Raw genomic sequence first — 22,717 nt, 5'->3', positions numbered from 1 at the left:
TAGAAATCTCTTCTATCTACGTGAGATGCCTTAGTAATTGTAGTTATTCTGTTTACATACCAATATATCCATAAGTGGCCTCAACACTTCATCCGCTTCGTGGTGCGCAGGCGGCTGCGGTTGTCCCGGCACGCCGCCTCCGCCTACCTTTTGCAACAACTCGCCGAGTTCCTTCACGCTCGCTGTTATCCTGGTCTCCAAGCTGTTGGAGAGACAATAATTTACTGTACAGTCAATACATTAAAGAGCTTGAAATTAAATTTTATTATCACCAAATCAGCCGGAAGAATGCCCACTGTTGGACATAGGTCAGATATATCAACATACCTGACTGCGAACATAGAGGCTAGCTCGTCAAGTGTGCTGTTAAGGCTCTGCTGCAAATCGTTAAGAATGTCTGCCGCATCCGGCTCGAGCTTAGTGCCACCCATGGCTTCGAACATCTTCTCCAGTTGCACTCGGAGTTGCTGAATGTTATTCATGAGGATGCACGCCTAAAGAGAAAACCATTGTAAAGTAACTATGATGAATTTGCTTAAAGGCGATCTACATCTAACAAATACTTTACTCAGCACTTGCGCTAGAGAAGCGATAGCCAAAGACAACTGGCGTAGAATTGTTTGACATGCACGTGATTATGACTTCTCTGTTAAGAGTAACCGACGAAGAAAAAGAAGAAGATTCTACGTTAAATGTTGTGTGTGTAAAGCCTTACAAAATGAGACGCGTCATTCGTAAAGGTTTTATAGGTGATAGTGAATATCTTTGGGTTGTTACAGTTTACAGTGCATAGGCTCCGGTATACCTTGACGATTCTATAGAGCCGTTAAAAATTTAATGAAAGAACTATTTTAATGTTACTGCTTATGCTTTTCTACGTTGACTTTTGGCAAGAGCCAAAATGAAGGGGGTTTGATGAAGGGTCAAATCATTTTATTTCACATTGTCTTATTGATTTTAATTTCACACGACTTTCCATACGTACCACTCGTTCCTCCTTCAAGTGTTCAGGGAACTCTTTCTTAACGATGTCAGCGTAAGCTTCGAGCACCTTGGCAATAGTTTTCGCAAATCTCTTCATGTAGCGCTTCCATATTTCAGGATCTGGGCATTCAAGCTTAGAAACTACGTCGAAACACTGTGTCAGTTGAGTGAACACGTCTACTACGGAGTTACTGAAGAGTGCGTGTTCACTTGATTTTTGGAACTGTAAAAAAATAAAGCACGTTATTAGGTTGCATTTTAGTTAAAACTGGTGTCTTTTTTCCTTAGCTGTATAGCTAGAGTTGTCTTGAAATATAGTTTGCACTTCCTATCGGTCATCAGTTTCGTCAAATACTTAATCCGACAGACATATATAATGAAGTAAATACTTTAATATTTTTTTCAATTGCAGTGATCAAGATTACCATGATAGCTCTGTTACCTGATTGACCAAGGTTTAGTTAAAAAAATATTGCAGTTCATTGATATGGACCTACGCAAAATATCACCTGAATAAAACAATTGTTCAGGTTTTAGCTGCTATTTACGGGTCCATGTCAAAGTAGTACCATGTCCATACGTAAGAAAGTACTCACCATGTCTCTCTTGTCCCTGTTAAAGGCTCCGTTCAAGTACTCGAGCGAGACATCGTCGTTCTCATTGAGCCACTGCATCACGAACGGCTCGAACCAGGCTGGATATTCCGGCACGGCGCCGCAGTATGGCGGCACGTCTTTTACGTATTGCGTGTGCACCCATTTCACCTGATATGAGGATGTTAAAGTTAAAAACAGCGATGGCGATGTCATTTTTGAGTTTTGAAGGATCAAATCGCGAGTTGGATTTTTGATATGAAAATGAGCATTCCATTATCTTTGATTCCAAGTATGTCGTAGATACTATCTTCAAAATGCAAGGAAAAGTGACATTTAACGATAAGAGGCCGTATTGCCTAATTCCAATTTAAGCATTCACCGTCTCTTCCTACTCTTATCCTATATCATTTGACAGAAATGAATGGTAAAAACGATTGCGACTTGCTGTTGCAATAAAAGTGAAAGTCTTCCAAATAATCCTTCTGAGGGTTTGTCGCAGAAAATCCGCACAAGGTGATAGATTAAGGGTTCTGGCTGACTCTTGTAATAGCACTTAATAATTTAGAATTATGAAGGAATCACCTTAAAGTGCAGATTCATGTAGGCGGAAGACTTGCAGAGCCGGTGCTGTTCGTGTTCCTCAAGCGCGTACTTCATGTCCACAGCAAATAGAGACCACATTGTAGCTGCTGACAACTGTTAACAAAACGAATAATTAATAATACTTCTAACAATGATAATATTGCATATAAACAAGAAGTAATAAGTCTGTAATATCTTCCTTTGGCTTCCTTCCTTCTGGCTTTGCCGCAGTCAGGCAACAATAGTAGATTGATAACCAAGGGTGGAAAGCGAACCATTTCACCCAAGATATTTCTGGGAATATCTCGAATAGTTCTCAATAGTTCGAAGGGAAATGGGTAATTTCACCCGAGTTAGACACTCTACTTTTCATTTCGACTGTGAGGAAAGTAAAATACTACAACAAAAAAAAAGAATAATAATAAATTGAATTTACTTATATCCAACCTCCAACGGTACCTTAACGACCTGGCCAATTGCCATGGCCGACTATAAAAAAAAATCGAGTTGGTCACGACACGACCAAGGGACAAAACTGGAGGTTGAACGCCGAACGAAGAAGTTTGACCTTTATTACTTATGACTTCCATATCTTTCTTATTAACCTAACTAAAGAAAGAGATGGAATATGTTCTTGTTTCAAACGGATGTTCAGCTTTCAACCTCCAGTGTTGTATATAAGTTCCTTGGTCACGACGTGCATCTAGATGGCCATGCCGAAACGTGAAAAAAAGTGTTATTGACGTAACTCAATTATCTTCGACTCCGTGACTAATCGAAAAATAAAAAAATAAATACTCCCCACCCTAGAGATGAAAACGCAATTTTCCACCCGGCTATCTACCCATGAAAATTAAACTTATTAAATGAACACCACGAGAACTTCTTTTTTTCTACATGAAACTGACCGTGATTGGCCCCTATCTCACCTGATGCAGATTAAGCCACAAAAGGCAAACATAGAAACAAACGAAACAAACATGTTGCATTTCAATGTGGGTTTTTATTGAATTAATCTATTACGGGACTGGCGACAGCCAATAATTATATGTAGGTGACATTGACAAAAAGTATTATTGGGTAGGAATACAATGACATGGTTGCTCTGACCATGGGGCTTTTTAAATGTAAGGTTCGATTTGACTCGCATAACTAAGCTACTTTTGTTTTGTAATGGTGGGATTTCACCAAAGTTTCGGGCAGTACATTTGTTTTTGATCATTTAAAAAAAGATAAAAGTATTGTGTCCGAAAAACCACGCTGTTCTCTTTGTTAACAGAACTCATGTTTTTGTATCCCTTTCTGTATCTATATAATAATCGTGTTTACCTGTCCAATATTGAGCTCCTGCGGAAACTGGTTAAGCACTGGTGCGTAGCTGTTTCTGTCTTCTTCTATTACGGAAGCGATGAGGGCGATGATTTTGTGCCAGAAGTCTACAGAGTCCAATTGAGGCCCGTGGTCTGCTGGATCACGTTTTGCTTCGTTTGGATCCACCTGAGGGTATAAAAAGGAATGAAAGAGTGAGTATCAGTGTTTGAGAAGGTTTTAAGTATCTCGTTTTAAATTCTCAATAAATACCTGGAACTCCCTGTTAAAGAGCTCGTAGCAATTTTCAAAGAGGAACTGGTATGTGGATCTTAGGCATGCTTTGACGCAATCCTTGACAACAGTGCTGGCTCGCGGTGGACTGCTTAGTTCTTGGACCTAGAATATTTTTAACACTTACTATAATTACTTTTTTGTATGATTATTCAGATGCCTATTATGCCAAAAAGATAAAGAAACAGACATACCTACAAATAAATAATTTGTTTGATCAACAAGGGATGCTAACAACTTGAGACACGTAAGAAAGTAAATAATATAACTACTTAATCAATGATACAAACAGAGTTTGTAAAATTTACCTTCATTCTGAAGAAAGTAATACTAGTGAGCAGGTCAACAGTAGACTTCAGGTCCATAAGTTTCTCGGCGCTGGAGGCAGGGAAGTTGTTGCGATACATCGACAGGTCGATCCGAAGTGAGTTGTGTAGCTGGTCCAGTAGTTTAACGAACTTCTCTTTCTGGAATTAATGGAATAAAACAGTAGATAAGGAACTAGACCAAAGCAAGTAGAAATAGTGTTAATCAAAGTTACGAATCTAATCGAACTGAAACTTTGTTTCAGCGAAAGCTTGTCCCTGATACGATAAGATCCGTAGCAGATTGTCATTCTACTTGTTTGATTATACATGTAATCAAACAAGTTGAATTGTAATCTGCTACGGATCTTATTTATAGTAATGTCATCTGCCAAAGCCTGGAATGTCCAGATGCCGTTCAAATATCTAAATCGCTGAACCAATTTAATGAATTTTGCTACAGAGATAGATCCACTTAGATATCTCCGAAAATTGCATAGTTTCCGAAAGAAAGCGGTACCTAAATGCATGCGAATGTGGGTGGGCAACAACTAGTATATAAAAAAAATACTGTCAATCGATTAGGTAAATATCGAATGAAAATCTAATAGACAACGTACACCAAAATTTGAAGCAGCAAATCGGTCAGACGCAGATACAGCAGACGAAGCCGTTGTGTGAGCGTAGTACGCATTGATGTTTGCCAGCAGCGTCGACATCACGGCCGGGACGCCTGCGCACAAATACTTCGTCGACAGACAGTGGAAGTGCCTGAAATACGAAAAACAAAGAATATAATAATTATTCATAGCATTCCAAGAAATTCAAAGTCAAAGCTTCTACACGATAGTACCTATGAAATTTCAGACTGCAAATTTTACTGTTGACCGGATCGGCTAACAGGGACAGGAAATTGCAAATAAGTTTTTTTATTACAAAAGATATCAGATATTCTAAGAGATAGGTACGAGTACCGCCCAAATCAATACCTATTTGAAGATTGGGATCCTCCGCCATGTCAAAACGAGGGACCGTTAATTGGGCTTACATTTTCCTTTTGCCGTGATCTTTATTATTTATTTGGGATTTAATATGAGTCTTCCTTTAACAAAAATATTCTGAATACCGCAATTATTTTGCTGAAATTTGATTTGTTACGCTGGACTAAAATGATTTATCTACGCATGATTTTTTCTCGATCTGGGCTTACTAATGTCATCATCCATCATACACATTTCTGAATTGAGCCTAGATCAGGGTATGATTTGTCGTATCGTTGTTTTTCACGACAGATTGAAATTTGTATTGACGATATTTGATTTATATAGTCTGCTTAGTTTGCAATATTAAATTGCTGTAGTAAATAAATGTATTTTCGTTTTCCTATACTAGTTTGTGTAGTGCCGTTAGTTAGTTGATACAGACAAAGAAAAGCACTATACAATACCTCATTAATACTATACAGTAATACTATATGGTGGAATCTTGTCACAATTAATGTCACGATGATTTATTTGGCCAACATTAGGCAGAATATGTTATGTAATGTTATCGAATTGCCACCAAAAAAACTGGTTCGCGATACAGTTTCTTCGACTGTATAGGTACAATTAGCTTCGTTTTGCATTTATTATACTGATCCGAAGACAGGACTCGGTTTTATTTTTATGTGATTATTACAACAAGGATTATATTAAAACAGAAAGTCAATAAATGTAAGTAAATGTGTTTTCTCTTTTTTTGTCATGATGTGTTGGCTGAATAAACATATTTCTATTCTATAAATGTTTACGAATACCCCGCAGTCTTGTTAAACTTCCTGATGTACCTACCGCCAAATTTTATTGCTTTTTGGTGTTACTTGCGAAGATATTATTCAAAATTATTCAAAGTAGCCCACGAGGTGCGTTGTATGATTATCGTGTCTGAGCTATACCTATTCCTCGAATAATTTATTACGCGCGACGTAAGTGATAAAATTCATGTCGAAAGCAAGTATGCTGTAATTGGCTTTGAATTTCGGCAAATAAGATTGTAACTAGCATTTATAACATGATACACTTTGAAAATAACGCTTAGTGGTTTATTAAATAACGAATTTTTTTTTACTTTATTACGCGGGTACCTACTGAATATTATTACGATTTACGATATATTTGTGAAATACGATTTAGAATCGAGTTTAATATTCATAAGTAATTATAAATTAAGAGAACATTGCATTCGAAAATCAGACCAATAATCAGTATGGAGGAAATGCGTGACGAAAAATTGTTTCTCTGTTATTGTTATTTTTAAGGACATGCAAATTTTATTTACATTATAAACTTTACCAAACCATCAGTGGTCAATTTAGCCTGAGTGTAGCCCTAATAATGACAAAAACGTGATTTGCCAATTTTTGTTAGTTGGTACTAGTTGCGATCACATTTTAACATAGTAGGTACCTACTTACTTATCCAAAATGACACAAAAAGTCGTTAATCGCACGAATCCAGGCAGCCCTCAAATTGACAGTGTGCAACAAAATGCACATAAATAATTCAAGACTACCTGTTTTATGTTTTTTTTTTGGATTTCATAAAAAAAAGGTTTGAATCATGAACTTCTTTCAATGAAAGGGCTAATAATATAAGAATACTTACGTCATAGCCTGATATATAGCTTCAATTCCATATCTCATGGCGAACTCGTCCACGATCTCCTCAGGGTTCTCGTTGAAGTATATTTTCCACGCGTCATCGCCCTTGGCTGCCGGCAGCATCACCGCGCCACCATTTTCTTCGCACAAGTAGTGGAACAGGTTCTCATGAAGGCAGGTGTACTGTAGGTACAAAATGGGCGGTTGTTATTATCTGGTTGATTTAATATACTCTATGTCGATTTTTTTATATTTTTAGTTATGCTGTAACAACAATTAACTTGCAATGTTCGTGAATAGGTAACTAGGAGTAGGTAACTTTATGAGGTAGCTTAACTTGCAACGTTTGCAAAAAATAAATAAGTAGCTTATTTCAAGTCTTGCAAGTGAGTCCGAATCAAAGTCTGATGGAAATAAGCTTGAGTTTTTCTTTGCATGAAGAAAAAATAATTTATTTGTCTTATTTGAAGGATTAAATAATCGTACAATGTGTCATCGATAATATTTAGTTTAAAATAATTTGTGTCATTAGCCGAGAGTCTTCCACAAGTTTTTATTTATAATTTTAAATATAAAAAAAACCATTTGTTTCTAAATGTTCAAGTTCAACGGACCTATCTCATTTGATTAGTGACAAAAATCTTTAGGAACTCTGTAAGCAAAATATATGTGCATGTTATCCACGGGTGTTAAATAGGTATAAACTTATGATGATTACCGACTAATTTTTCCACCACCAACACACTCCTACCCAGGGTTTATATTAATCCTTCGTTTCGATTTATTTTCAATTTGTACGTTAGTAACGGAACGGAATCTCTAGGGAAATCAGAACGGGCCGTACGCCAAACACAAATTGAGTTCCACTTGTATTTTACCTAACTAAAGACTGTTAGGTTGTGTTTCCACCAGAGATGTGCGAGGATGGAGGAACTAATAGAAAACACTTCATTTACCTATCCTCGCTCAGCACCGCTCTGGTGGAAATGAAGTGTTTCTATTGGTTTATGAAAAACACATTCCTCGCAACACATACTCGCACATTTCTGGTTGAAATTGAAATGCAGACTTTTACAGTACATACAGCCACAGTAGTTTGATTACAAAGATAACTTAGCTTAACGTATCGAAACTCTGTTTGTGGGTTTGACCTATGTAGAGGGCAATCGCTGGACCTACTGAATCATAGTCAAAACAAAATATCTATCATCATATAAAAAACAATACCATCCGCATCGTACTTGGCCCAAACGTACATATTACCCCAGTGGCTTTGCCCCGTTGTATGGCCAAAGAAATTAGCTGGACCAAGTACGACCCTGAATGGGGGTCGGGTCACCTCTGTCTTTCAACCTGCGCCCCAACTCCCTGACCACCATCACCATCTTCATATTTAGGCTACAATTTAATGTGTTTCGTAAAAACATTGCCGAGTCAAAAAATCTATCACCGGTAAAGAAAAACCTTTGTTGAGAAGAATCTAGCTAGAAATCCAACAGAGTATTTTTTTCAAACAAGTTTACAACTTTATTTAATGACTTGCATCACAAGTACACCACAACTACATTTTAAGGGTTCCGTGGTCAACTAGGAACCCTTATTTAACACAATAGGTACGCTATTTGCGGATCTGAGTAATTTCCAAACATCATTTAAAAACCCTTTCGATAATATAAAGTAGTTAAGTACCTATGCTATTCCAGATTCACATCGGATTAATTTCATCCTAGAAAAGAGTGATGTTTCCGCAAAACGCAGCAGATGAACAGCTTATTTTAAATATTCTGTAAATCATCAGAAATAGAGAGTTTGTATTATCCATTAACGGACCCAAGAAGATAACAGTATCTAACGATAATCCGATAATTTATCGTCAATAATTTCACGTTTAAATTTATTCGTATTAAAGTTCTCTATTAACTGCTAAACTTGTGGCAGTCAATTGGAATACGTATTCAGCAGAAATGAGCAATTAATTTGAAACAGTTCACGACAACTAAGTAAACCAAAACGTATTTAAAGTTAGAATCAATTTTGGAGTGTTAAACTTTCGTTCAATTCGGAACATGCCATTTAATTCGTTAGTATTCGTTGTATTATTTAAATTATATATGTCAAAATCAAAGAGATTACAGTTCTACATATGCTGCTGGGATACATTTGCATACATGCCGAAATTTGTAAAGTGCAAAATTGCAAGTAAATATTTCCCATACTTTCTTTTAGTCTTTTTAAATTATTTTTGATATTTTCAAGAAATTTTCTCTAATTTTCAACGTACGTATGTCAGTTCAGTTTAGTCAATCTTCTTGAAAACCTGAAGAATTTTCTAAATATACTTACTCTCTGACTCTCTTACTTTCTGAGATAGTTGTGCGTCTCGCACTATTGATGTACCTACTAGTGTTTACGATCGGTTTCAATAGAAAAATAAAAATAACTCAAAAGAAAATCTTGTTTTCAGTTGAACTTGCTTGATTTATATGTACGAAAACATTTTGTAGGACAGCAAACAAAACAAAAGTTCACGTTACTCGTTTCTTACTACTACCGCTTAAACCAGTACAGGGCATACATCATATTTTGACACCCCAAGCACATTCATCATAAACGTGTCTAGAGTAGATACACGTCTTGATTTTATAAAAAAAAATGCCCAACAAATTCGCTCCTCGCGAGAGATATATCACTCCGCACGTTATCCATCAGGACCTGAATTTAGGTATTGTGATATATGAGATAAAGTGTGTCACGTAAAAGGTTCGCCTATATTTGTGTTTAGGCTAAGTGAGCAAAAAAGGCCTGATAGCATTCGCCAGTGTCATCATCATCAGGGAATTCGACCATGAAATTGATACACGCACGATTTATACGCCTGTCTGAGTTTATTCTCCACCATTATAAGTATAAATTGGTAACTCCACACACAGCATCTAAAATTTTAAATCTTAAATGTACAGGAGACTAATTCAAAGTCGAAGTACAGCTTGTATTTATTGTTGACTGTACGTGCATTGTCATCCAACCTATATTAATTATATTTAATTATTAACTTGTCAATTTATTAGTGAAAGTGGATACACATTTGTTTGCAAGATTTAAAACAAACAAACGAGAAAATATGCATGGTAAAAGGTTGTAATAGAAAAAATATTTACATAAGTAGATAAAGTAGAGTCCATTACTGTACTTAGAATATAATGAAATAGAAAAACCTTATGGGAAGGAAGGGAAGTGGAAGGATCTAGAACTATGCTTGTACCTTTGTTAGTACAAGATTACAATGTTGGCTTGATTAAGTCGGTCAGGAGAATTTTGGTCTAATTTGTACCGCCTACGAAAAAGGTTACTTTAATTATTAATTGTCTGATCTATCGACCCTTATACTAGTCTACTTTAAATGAACGAATACGTTTTTCAAGTAATATATAAATGTACTGTAGTTAAGATATCGTGACTTTCTTTTAATAGTATTGTTTCTCAAAGTTAGGAAAGTTTGAGTAAATATTTAACTTAAAATATCCTCTACTTAAAGCAATTAATAGCCAGTACATTTACTACTGTAGTATGTAGAATTACAAACGTTTCCGACGTGATAATGATTCCGTTTACAAGTCAACGTACTATTTGCCAGCTTTTTTATTCACCCTGTATAATATTGACGCTTTACGTCACCAATTCAGCACATCCGTGTAATGAATTGATACGATTCAGCGAAAGAAAATGTAGGCCAAGGCTTACCCATTGAAAAGCCGCAAGAACTAATAAATGAGCAAAAATATTCAACAAAATTAATTATGCGTCTACCAAATTAATTAATAATTTATAAACGGAGAGTCATCGAGTTGTGAGCGCCACGAGGTCCCGGGTTTTAATTAATCTTAACGCCGAGGCCTCTCGTTACATTGTCAGACAACATTTAAGACTAAATTCAGGTCAATTTTAAGCGCTAATACGAGTAATTCATCTTCATAATGCGAATGACAAAGAATTAAATTAATTGCGATCATAAGCGTCCCTGGCGACGTTACTGAGAACGCGGAAAAAAATATTTCTTTTAGCTAGCTCAAGTAGCAGATGATTACATTATTATCTTATAGAACCGATAATAATTGGGGACACGAGTTCTGGGTTAGAGATTGCGTCTCGGAAGACATTGTTGTAAAGAACTAATGATCGGACTCAATAGCAGCTAGGCAGTAGATTCCTCTCAGATAGTCTACCTATTAACTATTTTTTAATCAGTATGATATAATTTATGTTATTCATTATTTGATTTTATGACTTAATTTCAACAAAGTATGATGAACATCCCAAATTTGATCACATAAGTTTAAGTCAGTTAATGCGTTTATAGTGGTGATGATGTTTTTTTGACACTAAGTCGATTCTTCGTGAGCGATTTTGTTATTAAAATAATTCAGCTAAAAGTGGTTTGATAGTCGCCTAATAATTAATCCTAAAAATGTTTTTTACCACTGAAACGTCTAATAATGGCAGTAATGTAGTCAGAATTCCACGCGGTTATTAATTCTAGTATAGTAAATAACTTCTTATAAACACAGCAAAACATAATCACAGATATGAAGTTGCGATTTGAAAAACTTCTCAAAATATTACCAACAAAAACAACAGACAAGTTATTACCTCGCGGTAAGCATTCAGGGGAAACATTTTCGACGGTGCAAAGCGCTGAGTAGTGTTTTAGCGAAATTGAGTCGGTTGTCTCTTTCGCTCATTATGATGAAAAGTTGAGCGTGAACGGGCATTATTTGTAAATGTCTCGGAGATGTTCTGTCGAGGTGGAGTTTCAAGCTATTACGGGTAGGTATAATACAAAAATGCTTAGCGTTAATCATGGTAATGACGTTGGGTTCCATTATAAAATTTGGCATATTACACAGGTAATTCATACGGCCAACTAATATAAGCGCAAACGCTAAAAAAGATAACCAGCATGCACGAACATGTTTGGCGGGATTCCAAAACTTCTTATTGTGATAATAATTTAGTAGTATTTAGCAGTAATTTTATGCAATGGAAATAGAATTCAAGGTAAGAGTGTAAAATGGAAAATTGACTCGATTGTTTTTCTTTAACAACTTTGGCTTGCGTGCCTAATTCGTTATGGCCATAAGTACCTAGACTTGAAGGTCTATTCTGACTGTAAATCAGGATAATTTATGCATGCAATATACAACACAACACATGCGAAACATCAGAGAGTAGACCGGTATCGCCAGTGTGGAAGAACTGTTTTCTATGGCGAGGGATAAGGAGAGACATGCGGAGTTGACAGCCAACCTCCAGTAGTGGAGAGGCACCACAGGAAGAAGAAGAAGATGCATGCAATGTCTTTTATGACTCTGAAACACAATATGGGATTGCTCACTCGACCATAAGCCTGTTGGGTGAGGGAAGAATCATCATATCAGCTGTAGGACTCCACAGTTGTTTTGTTTAAAAAAAAAATACCTCGTTGAGTTTCTTGCCGGATTCTTCTCGACAGGGGTTTTCCGAACCGGTAGTAGATTTTCTTTGACATTCATAAAGTGCTTGTTATAGCCTAAATGGAATAAAGATATTTTGACTTTGACTTTGACTTTGAACATGGCCTCACCCGTAGGGGGTAGTAGTAGACGATGCTAAATCGGGATTTACTCGAGCGTCATAGAGGCCTATTGGGTTGCGAAGCTTAGATGATAAAAAGAAAAAAAAATCATATAATATATACTTTTTAATCGGTGGGGGGAGGAGCGGCTATAGATTTTCAAAAATGTAAAAAAAAACTGTTGTATGGACATATTCGAGCGCGTCAGATATTGATATCATCCATATCCTACGTATTTTTAAAAATGTACGTATGTTAATCCGATTGTTTCCATGATGGGGGTGGTCGTACGTAAGGGTTGAAAATTAAAAAAAAATCGAGCATGTCAGACTTTCAAAGGGGGTGTTAAGCGAACCTAAAAAAAAGCTCTTATATAATAATCTGACGATTTGGATGTGACGCAAACTCGCGGTCATTATTAGAATGTGCAAAAAAAAAAGATATATATGGTTAATATTTATGCCTTAGACGTGTTTCCTCATAATCTGACGATTATCTGGAGGGATTTGCCTAATCTGACAATTTTTTTTTAAGTCATCGAACTAAATTAATTGAAAATCTCAGGAAATAACATGCAAATAAAAAAGAGTATGTTTTTTTAAATAGAATACTTGTATTTTATAAGAAATAATAAAAACATTTTTTTTTCTTGTTTTTTTATTATCATCATCGGTAAAATAAGCAAAAACGTTGGAAATACGTTGTAAACAATATCTAACGAACGAGTCTGTGTGATCAGCTGTTATGGCGTCATGGCAACAGAAACCAGAGTGGGGACGGAGTGAGAGAGTAATAGATAGAGAAAGAGTGAGAGAGGAATAGCAACGTGGAGAGGGAAATATAGACATCACGTAGCTGTGTACCCATTAAACTTTATCGATGAATTTTTGTTACTTCGGCTTGTGGAAATCGTCAGATTACCTATATATTTTGCGTAATCCTTGAATTATTCCCTTCAAAAGCTTGAAGCTTGAGGTTCCGGGTTCGATACCCGGCTGGGGCAGATATTTGTATGAATACTTAATACTAATGTTTGCTCTCGGGTCTTGGATGTTTAATATGTATTTAAGTATGTATTCATCTATATAAGTATGTTTATCCGTTGCCTAGTATCCATAGTACAAGCTTTGCTTGGTTTGGGACTAGGTCAATTGGTGTCAAGTGTCCCATGATATTTATATTTACTTAAAATAAAAAAATATATCCACGCTCGAGAATGTCGAGATGACTTTTTTTTACAAGTTTGTAACCCTCCCCTTTTTTTACGTAACTCTCAAATTGTCAGATTAGTGGAATATACACGTTTTAGCATGTAACTAACTCACCCTACCTTAATCTGACGCGCTCAAGAATTTCAGATGATCATTTTTTTTTACCAAACTGATCCTTTATCCTTGACGGGCGGCCATATATAAGGGGCTCATATTTGGTGGAAGTACTTAAGCGGGTACAAGGTATCCCCCTGTATACTCATCTGCCGCGCTTTAGTAAATCCCGAAATCCCCGCTTGGGCTCTCCTACTATAGGAAGAAAATGAGCAGTGAACCAATGCCGAGTTGGTGCCTTTCGCTCACTTTTTCGACAGTGTCCTAAATCATCATCATACCTCTATATATAGTAGGTATCGTAACAGGAGCCTAATTACTCAGTCTATGTAATGTTAATATTTAAAGGTAAGCTTAGCTTAAAAGCCAGCTAGTCTAATTGTGCCGTGCAGGTAATTTGCTTAGAGCTTGCCGATTTTGAACCCTATTTAATTAGGGAGACCCTTAATAAATCAAGGAAAGATAAATTGGTTTAAATGAAGGCTCTCCCAGGTACGCCAGCCGGCAATTTAAATGGTTTATATGTATGGGGAAGGGCTTTCTATTTTAATTGCGTGAGTCTAGTCTTTTTTCAGGATTGCAAGAGACCTATAGATAGTCTCATCAATCTCATTAATCAGTTGAACTATTCTAAAAGTTATAAAAGCAAATATTTAATTCGTTAGTGTAATTTTAGTCTCTAACTTAACCGCTAGCATGTTTAATTGCAAAAAAAATAAAGTTCTTTCTAGAATATTATTGTCACCTTCAAAATGGGCGACCTTCATTCTAGCCACGAAGGGTTTTTACTGTATATTGAACGTTTTATGTTTAAAAGCGCGACCTTTATAATTACTTTGCCATCGTTTTATTGCCAATTTAGTGGTTAATTGTAATTAAAATATTTGACACCTCGTTACCATGCCCGGTAACAAGGTTATTCATTCTTCCACCTCCTTTAATTATATTACTGAAATAGAATGTATTTGATTCGAAATTATATGTTTTTGTTTTGCCACTTTACTTAGAGTTAACGAAACCTACCAAGTTGCCATGGGAGTGGGCTGGATAATCCTAATGTATACAATCAAATGATGGGCTAACGGTCGTTGCGTCAAGTGAAAATTTTCGTTTGGCAATATGAAGAGGAAGACAAACGAGGGTTAGGTAGGGATGTGTCTAGACTCTAGATGCAATGTTTTGTCGTTACTCCAAGACGTTTGCCATACTTTTCATGACGTCACGTAAAAAACTTAGGCAAGCCAACCCAATAGATGGGAACAAAGAATGTCAAGGAAGCAAGGCAGATCACGAAGAACTGTCTGTACAAAACTTGAAGGCGAATGTAAGGCACTAATTTGACATTGTGCTGAACCACGAGATGTAGAGATGACGAAACGCTTGACACAATAAGAGAGGATAAACTTAGATAAGCTACAGCAACACTAGATGCAGATATTTTAAGTGCGGAGAACTGTATAACCAATAATAAGTTTCATAACAAAAATAGAGCGCTCTCCTACTATTTCATTGCAAATAAGATTTTGTTATGGCAAAGGTTTGACGGATGAGGATTGCTTTCAACGGAAATATAGAAGCATTTTATTTTTATCGTAAAGTGAGCTAGTCGAGGCAACAAAAGTACTCTGCTTCAATCTATAATAATGTCATCAAAGTTTTACAGAAACTTAGAACTATGTGACTAACCTATTTAGATAATAAAGTGCATAAATTCAGTATTCAATAGCAAAATCTTCCCTATAATCACCGGTGATTGCATACGAACTATCGTATCGTAGGTACATTATCCTACTTACCTTAAATTTTGTCCCACTTTGTCGATTGATTTTTAAACGGCAAACATGGGTACCCCAAATCGAGTTATTTAACCATACCACATTTTTATTAACTTTTTGAATCTAGTCACTTTTTAATTAATTTCACTACCTAGACCGTTTTCATTCATTTCCAGCGCGTAGTCAGAATTTTATTCATTTCTTTTGGCCGGGTTTCTGGGCGGTCACCCGACGAGTGGGAAAATTTATAGCAGTCAGCTCTCTGATGTAATAGGAGTGTTAATTACATCATTGTTATTCGAAGAAAGGAATAATTTCACCCATTAGCCAGATTTTTAAAGTGATATAATTATTAGGACTTTTATAAGTTACTTCGACTTTAGAAATCAGTTTAAAATGATTCACGCCGCGGTTAATCACATTATGTATTTTACACGTGACGCGCAAGAACTAGACTCCAGCAGGGCTACTACGAAATTCTAAACTCGAAGTTCGTATCGTGCGGTCCCTCTGACACTTATACTATTTAATACGAGAGCCAGAGGGACGGTACGATATGAACTTCGAGTTAAGAGTTTCGTAGTAGCCCTGCAGCGCTTGCACAACGGTTTTGATGGCGAGTAAACTATACTTTTGAGTATTTGAATAATGACATATTGATGACATGAATAGAAGCCTTATTGTCTAATGCATTTTTTCTGACAAATTACATTGCGAGGCCGTAAAGTCAACGAGTTTGTGGTGGTCAATCGAGCGCCGCAATGTAATGCAACTTGCACGATATTTCTTGCAAGTCTAAATTCGGCTTAACACACTTGGGTTCACAATCGTTTTCACTACTTTTTTCTTTCATTCAGCCTAAAGAATGAGTAGAAAGAGATGGTGAATGCGATTGCGAAAGTCAGTGCAATATTGTCAATACGGTCTCTGCTTTTGTCTATAAGCGGATGAAATTCCCCAGCCTACAAGTGAACATGAGACAAAGACACCGCGTCAAACTATCGAAGGTTCATTAAACGTCCTAAAAAGTGCTGAAATGGTGTTAAAATGCGCCAATATCTACTTATGGCTCTTACGTAAAATATTGTATTTCAGATGCGATCTAATAATTTGAAAACAAGCTCGTTGCACTCTACTGCTCTTACTGCTAAGATGCATACAGTTTTTTTTTAAATTTATACATTAGGATAAAGAAGAAAGCCTTGGTGGCAGAGTGTTTTGGCCTATGGCCTCTCAAGCAGAGGATCGTGGGTTCAAACCCCGGCTCGCACCTCTGAGTTTTTCGAAATTCATCATCGAAATTACATTTGAAATTTACCACGAGCGTTACGGTGAAAGAAAACATCGTGAGGAAACCTGCACAAACCTGCGAAGCAATTCAATGATGTGAGTGAAGTTTCCAATCCGCAGTGGGCGCGCGTGGGAACTACGGCCCAAGCCTTCTCATTTTGAGAGGAGGCCTATGCCCAGCACTTGGACGTGTATACGCTGGGATGATGATGAAGATGCTGATTAAGAATTTATAATTTCTTCTTTTGCGACACAAACTATGATATGAAGTCTAAATCAAAAATAAAGGTTCATTAAAAGTATAATTTGAAGTCCGATAGAATATAAATAATTATCATGAAGACCCACAGACCACAAGCCCAATTGCGAGCTTGGGAATTTAAAATTAAGCGAACAATTAAAGGACGAGAATGTTTTAAATTGGTTAGTCGGGAAGAGCTTTAAATGTGTCTGGGTTGCAAAATGATAATTATCCAAATTCTATTGCCATTGGTATCACAAATTTGTTAGGTATTTAGGTTAATAACTGCCAGAGCAGCTACTAACGAAGGCAGTGTTCCAAAAGGTCATCGAACCTTAAGTATTAGCAGCAAATCAATAATTACGTGTTTAGGTGAATGTTTAAATCAGATTCTAACACGTAGGTAATGATCGGGTTAAGGGTTGTTTTCCTGTCACCGAAAGCTGAGTTAATATACGTACAACTACAAGTGAGTAGTGTTTTAAACACTTTAAATGCAACGTCAAATTACGGGAAAATTAATACTAGAACTGTTCATCTATAACTAATGGAATTATGTTAACAACAAACATCACAAAATAAACTAGTGTAAGACCGTAAGACATAATGGACAATCAAACCAGTCAAGGTTGACTCTGGCGGTGCTCCGTGGACTGTGATAAGTGGATATTAGTCTGTCACCTTTCTCGGATTACACTTGACCCCTGCCCTAAGCATCGACCTAAATATTAGCTATATTTTTAGGATATTTTCTGCCAGTCACCCTTTTAAATGCAGCGAAAAATATCGTCCCAATAAATTGTTAATTGGAATTTGCGATGGGTTATTGAATGAAGTTTAGGATAAACAAATGTCTACCTAGCGGTCATTACAGACAAACTGGGTGGGAGAAAAACATCATAACTGCAAACTGTCGATTGCTCATACATTTTCCATTGCAGTTTATGCAAACTGCACGCCGGCTGCTACTGAAATGTACCTATGAGCAGTCGGCAGTTGTAGTTAACTTTGCCATACTTGATATCAGTGACGTCATGTCAAACATGGGGTGGGTAACCCGATGGGAATCGAATTGTAACTTAACTGAACTCTGAAATCCTTTCACTATATTCGAATAGTTTCTTTTCATAACGTACGTTCGAAGAACGCGGGACCTCTCAATACTCGAACGCAATTAAAATTCTTTATTTACTTCAACTGCAGGTATACTCGTAATATAACCCTCAAGTCATGCAATTATGAGCGTTGCTCGCGTGCCAACAGTCGCGACCCTTTTGTAATGTAAGTTATTAAGTAATGTTCGGTATACCGGCGGATAAGCTTGTTAATGGGTCGATTAAGTGGCTTTATATGTTTCTGTAGCCAATAATAAAAGGGTATTGGTGTAAAGAGGTATGGTTATATTGAGCTGGTTAGCATGGTTTAGTGTAAAGATCAAAATACAAGGCGATTCTGGAGACGCGATCAAGACCAATCTTAACCAACTCAAAAATGGAGCGTTTCGTAGCAATACTCGTACCTAATTGACAAAATTAGTGTTTTTTTTTCTTAATTTTACCGTCGTGTGAGATGTGGCTTAGTAACATTCAAGTCATCTCATAATCTCTGCCTACTCCCACGCGGCTCCAGTACGGAGTACTACGAATTTCACACAAACTCTATTGAATTGCTTCGCAGCTCTGTGTGCATAAATAAAAATAAATAAATTTCACAGGACAATTCACACCAATTGACCTAGTCCCAAAGTAAGCTTAGCAAAGCTTGTGTTATGGGTACTAAGCAACGGATAAATATAATTATATAGATATAGATACATACTTAAATACATATTAAACACCCAAGACCCGAGAACAAACATTCGTATTTTTCATACAAATATCTGCCCCGACAAGGGAATCGAACCCGGGACCTCAAGCTTCGTAGTCAGGTTCTCTAACCACTAGGCCATCTGGTCGTCAAACATACTTATGTACATACATTTATTTTAACTAAACGATTGCCCACGGCTTCATCTACGAAGATGTATCGGATTCCCTTGGTAGCTATGCAATTTTATGGGATAATAACAATCCTATGTTCTTCTTAGGGTCTCAAACTATCTTCATACCAATTTCATCTAAATAGGCAGGATAGACAGATATAGTTACTTTCCCATTTATAAAATTAGTAAGTATTCATCGGACACAGAACCAACACTAAAACACCAATAGGTAATTCCAAACTCCACTGTAAATGTCGGGTTCATAATAAAATTAATAAACCCCTTACAATATAAATTTCTGCCTCGGGAATTTCTGTACGTTGAGCTACGTGGAATTAACATGGATGCGTGGTACACTTAGTCACTATTTCTACTCCTATTATGCGTAATTAAACCTTTATGGCTGGCCATCAGGTGAGAATTTTGTACGTTAGAACGTCACGAGGTACGTAAAACTGCGACCCTTATTCATATAAATTAACCTAATACTTTTTTACGGTGTCAAATTTCATGGGTCCGCGAGAATTAGAAGCATTTAGGTGTACATGCTTCTGTTGCCGTATTAAGTTGACTGTCCAACGAAAATACGGGTGTTCTTCCATAGAGATGCGACAAGTCCCTTTAATTGAAATCCACACTACATTCGCTTCACATCGGGTGTCCGTGGATAGTGCTCAGTCCAGTGACCCTCTTGATCGTTTGCAACATTGTCATGAAAAAAGGGTACGGCCCTGCTCTGCTGCGCCTCAACGAAAGTGTACCTAATGCTTATTATTATTATAACATTAACGTTTGATTGTTTTCCCATTTAATTATCCGTTAGTTGGAATCTTATTTAGTCTGCCTGCCGAGAAACAAAAGAAAGCAATAGCAATCTGGCACTGACAGATGAAAGAAACCCCAGCCGAGAAAAATGCAGGGAATGTATTGCGCTGGTAGTAATATTTAAAACGTACCGTAATGTTGTGGAAAAGTAGGTAAAAGATTTTAGTAAAAGGTAAAGGACCATGATTTAGTTAGGGTAAATATACACTTGCATAACAGCTTAGCGGGTAGAGAATGTCGTGCTCGATACGACTAATTTAAATTAGTATAGTAATAGTAGATAGTCAGAAAATTTACAAGGTAAGTAACGATAGCATTAGGTATAAGAATCAAGCAGTCATATTACTCTATAATAATGCATTACGGTGGTCAGTGGTCTAATTTTTAGGGTTCCGGAGCCAAAATGGCAAAAACCATGTAACACGCAATGGTTTATGAATAAATTATTATTATTATTAATTCGCTTCAAATTTTGAAATGATGTTCTTTATAATATAGATTTGCATCGCCACTCAAAAAACGAATACTTACAAGTTATCATATAAAAAAGACCAAATAAAAAAGGATACATTTTGTATGTGGTTGTAAAGTAGTGACAGCTCTAGATTTTTTTCTCAGAATGGACCTTAAATTGGCTTACTAGGTACTTGCCTAAATATCAAAAATTTCCAGGCGTTACCTTTATTACTTCACCGGGAATACTTTTATTGATTTACTCAATTGTTAAGCAAAGTAAAGCTCAAAGCGGAAGAACAACAACCATTCACCAAACACAACCAAACGATCTGAACAAACTTTATCACTGTGCTCTTGACTCTCGTTTAAAATGGCTTTGTATATTTTCGAACTGTGAATCCAAGTTTTCAAGCCACACAAAACTGTGTTTGTGTTTATTTCTTAAAGGTAAAAGTATTAAGTTTTAATTAAACTACTGATATTATAAATGCGAAGTTTGTTACTTCTTCGCTGAAACGGCTGGATGGATTTAGATGAAATTTGACAAAAAGTTAGTTTATAACCTGGTTTAAAACATAGATAGATAGGATAGGGATTAAATTGTGAAATAACAACTGCTGGGTTTAGAGTCTTGAAATTTTGGACAGTTGTTCTTAACGCAACCTTAATGAAGACCACGATATAAAATCTGGGAATTCCCAGGGGAATTTCGTAAACTCCCGGATTTTCAATTGTAATTACCAATCGAATAGTTTACGCGTGCGAAGCCGCGGATAAGCTCTAGTTAGTTAATAAAAAGTTTATTTAGCTAGGAACACTTGTCTTATTATAATTCATGCGGAAATATATTAGACTCCAAACGCCGTAAGGTAACATAACATAATATGTCGATGCTCCAAACTAGGCTGAGCCTGTATTTTGGTAGCCAACATTAACTACAGTGTGCCAGAAGTTATTCTCACATACTGAATACAAACGAAGAATTTGCGATGAGGTACAGTGTGTTTATGTTTTTGAGCGTACGTATGTGCGTATATTGTATTATGCGTGTTAAATATACTCATATTAACTTTGTATGATTGTTACCTCGCCACGCTTAAACAGCTGAACCAATTTATGATAAATTTTGGTATACATAGAGATAATTTGAGATCCTGAGAAGACGCAGGATAGTATTGTATTGTACATAAACACATGTAAACTTTATTTATGAACGATTGACATACAAGATAACAACACAATGAAAATAACATACGAATTCTACGTAATTATCTATATAATTATGTTTATCCGTTGCCTAGTATCCATAGAACAAGCTTTGCTTAGTTTGGGACTAGGTCAATTGGTGTCAAGTGTCCCATGACTTTTACACACAACTCTAACCCAAGAAGCAAGTAAAATAAATTAATGTCACAAATAAATGAAAACTAACATAATAATCAACTAAATAATTAACTGTATCAATAAATCAATGAAAATTATAAGCATTATAGAAAAATAAAAATATAACACAATAAAAAAAAACAACTTAAACTTACAACCTACAGTAAAACCTAAACACCTAATCTACAAACTAAAAACCACCGTTTATTTATTTATTTATAAATACTCATAAATTCATCGGTTCTTTTCTGCTTTATGACATTCTTCAGTGCCGTGTCATTGAAAATGTCGCACTCTGTGGAGGAGCCATAATGAGCTGGACTCATTACTATTTTACATACACTGACTAACTGACTATAATTACCTATTCAAAACTATAATAGAGATAACCGAAGTGTTCGACAAAATACTTTAAATTGACATATCTTTTTTATTTGTGAACCGATTCGAATGAAACAAATACTAAATGTTAGTCCAAAGCAAGGACAAAACAACAGTGAAAACCGCACCCTTCTACGTTGAGTGGTTTCTGAAATTAGCGTGTGCAAACGCACAGGCCAACAGACAAACAGATAAACAGAGAACCAGACAATAATTCTAAAAAATCATTGTTTTGGGTTCTATTGCGCTAATATAGGCCCCTAGTAAAAGTTTTTCTCAAATATTTCCAATGCACAGACACCTATTTTCTACACATTTATTATATGTATGGATTAGATACTAATAAACATTAAGCAAAATTTTGCTTCGCTTGTTAATGTTTAATTTCCAACAAAAGTAAATTGTACATACCTATTTAAAAAAACAGATAATTTCAATGTAAAAAATACGAAATTCAGTAATGAGCTCAGACTAAAGCCATCAGAGCGTAACTTCGCTCACCAAATTTGAGAATAAACAATACGTTTTATTAGCAGCTGTTTCCCTTTCGCCGCTCGCTGAGGATATTTTCGCAGTATATTCGGTTTCAAAATGTTTTAAATGTATATACTCCTTTCCTTTGTCTACAACTTGTTACGATTCATGAAAAAATACGGCACTACTTAAAATTCTTCAAGATTTACTTGAAAACAAAAAAAATGTAGGAGAGAAAATAATAGAAGGGAAATTGAATTCCTTG

The 22,717-nt window shown here is 36.1% G+C and overlaps 1 protein-coding gene across 7 annotated transcripts in view; it reads right to left on the bottom strand.

The window, feature by feature from the left end:
* Positions 1–22,717, bottom strand: part of unc-13 — a 382,374-nt gene that overhangs the window by 8,200 nt on the left and 351,457 nt on the right. For all 7 annotated transcript variants that reach the window (XM_074104223.1, XM_074104224.1, XM_074104218.1 and 4 more), the window contains 10 exons: positions 6,715–6,893; positions 4,690–4,840; positions 4,073–4,231; positions 3,744–3,869; positions 3,492–3,659; positions 2,163–2,276; positions 1,581–1,748; positions 986–1,207; positions 328–494; positions 61–202 (listed from right to left, as the gene is read on the bottom strand). In XM_074104223.1, the coding sequence (XP_073960324.1) occupies positions 61–202; positions 328–494; positions 986–1,207; positions 1,581–1,748; positions 2,163–2,276; positions 3,492–3,659; positions 3,744–3,869; positions 4,073–4,231; positions 4,690–4,840; positions 6,715–6,893 (1,596 nt within the window). The remainder of the gene's footprint in view (positions 1–60; positions 203–327; positions 495–985; positions 1,208–1,580; positions 1,749–2,162; positions 2,277–3,491; positions 3,660–3,743; positions 3,870–4,072; positions 4,232–4,689; positions 4,841–6,714; positions 6,894–22,717) is intronic.

The sequence above is a fragment of the Choristoneura fumiferana genome, chromosome 21 (assembly GCF_025370935.1).
Source record: "Choristoneura fumiferana chromosome 21, NRCan_CFum_1, whole genome shotgun sequence".
In the NCBI taxonomy this organism is placed as follows: domain Eukaryota; kingdom Metazoa; phylum Arthropoda; class Insecta; order Lepidoptera; family Tortricidae; genus Choristoneura; species Choristoneura fumiferana.
The sequence above is the reverse complement of the archived record's forward strand: the minus strand, read 5'-3'. Positions and strand labels throughout refer to the sequence as shown.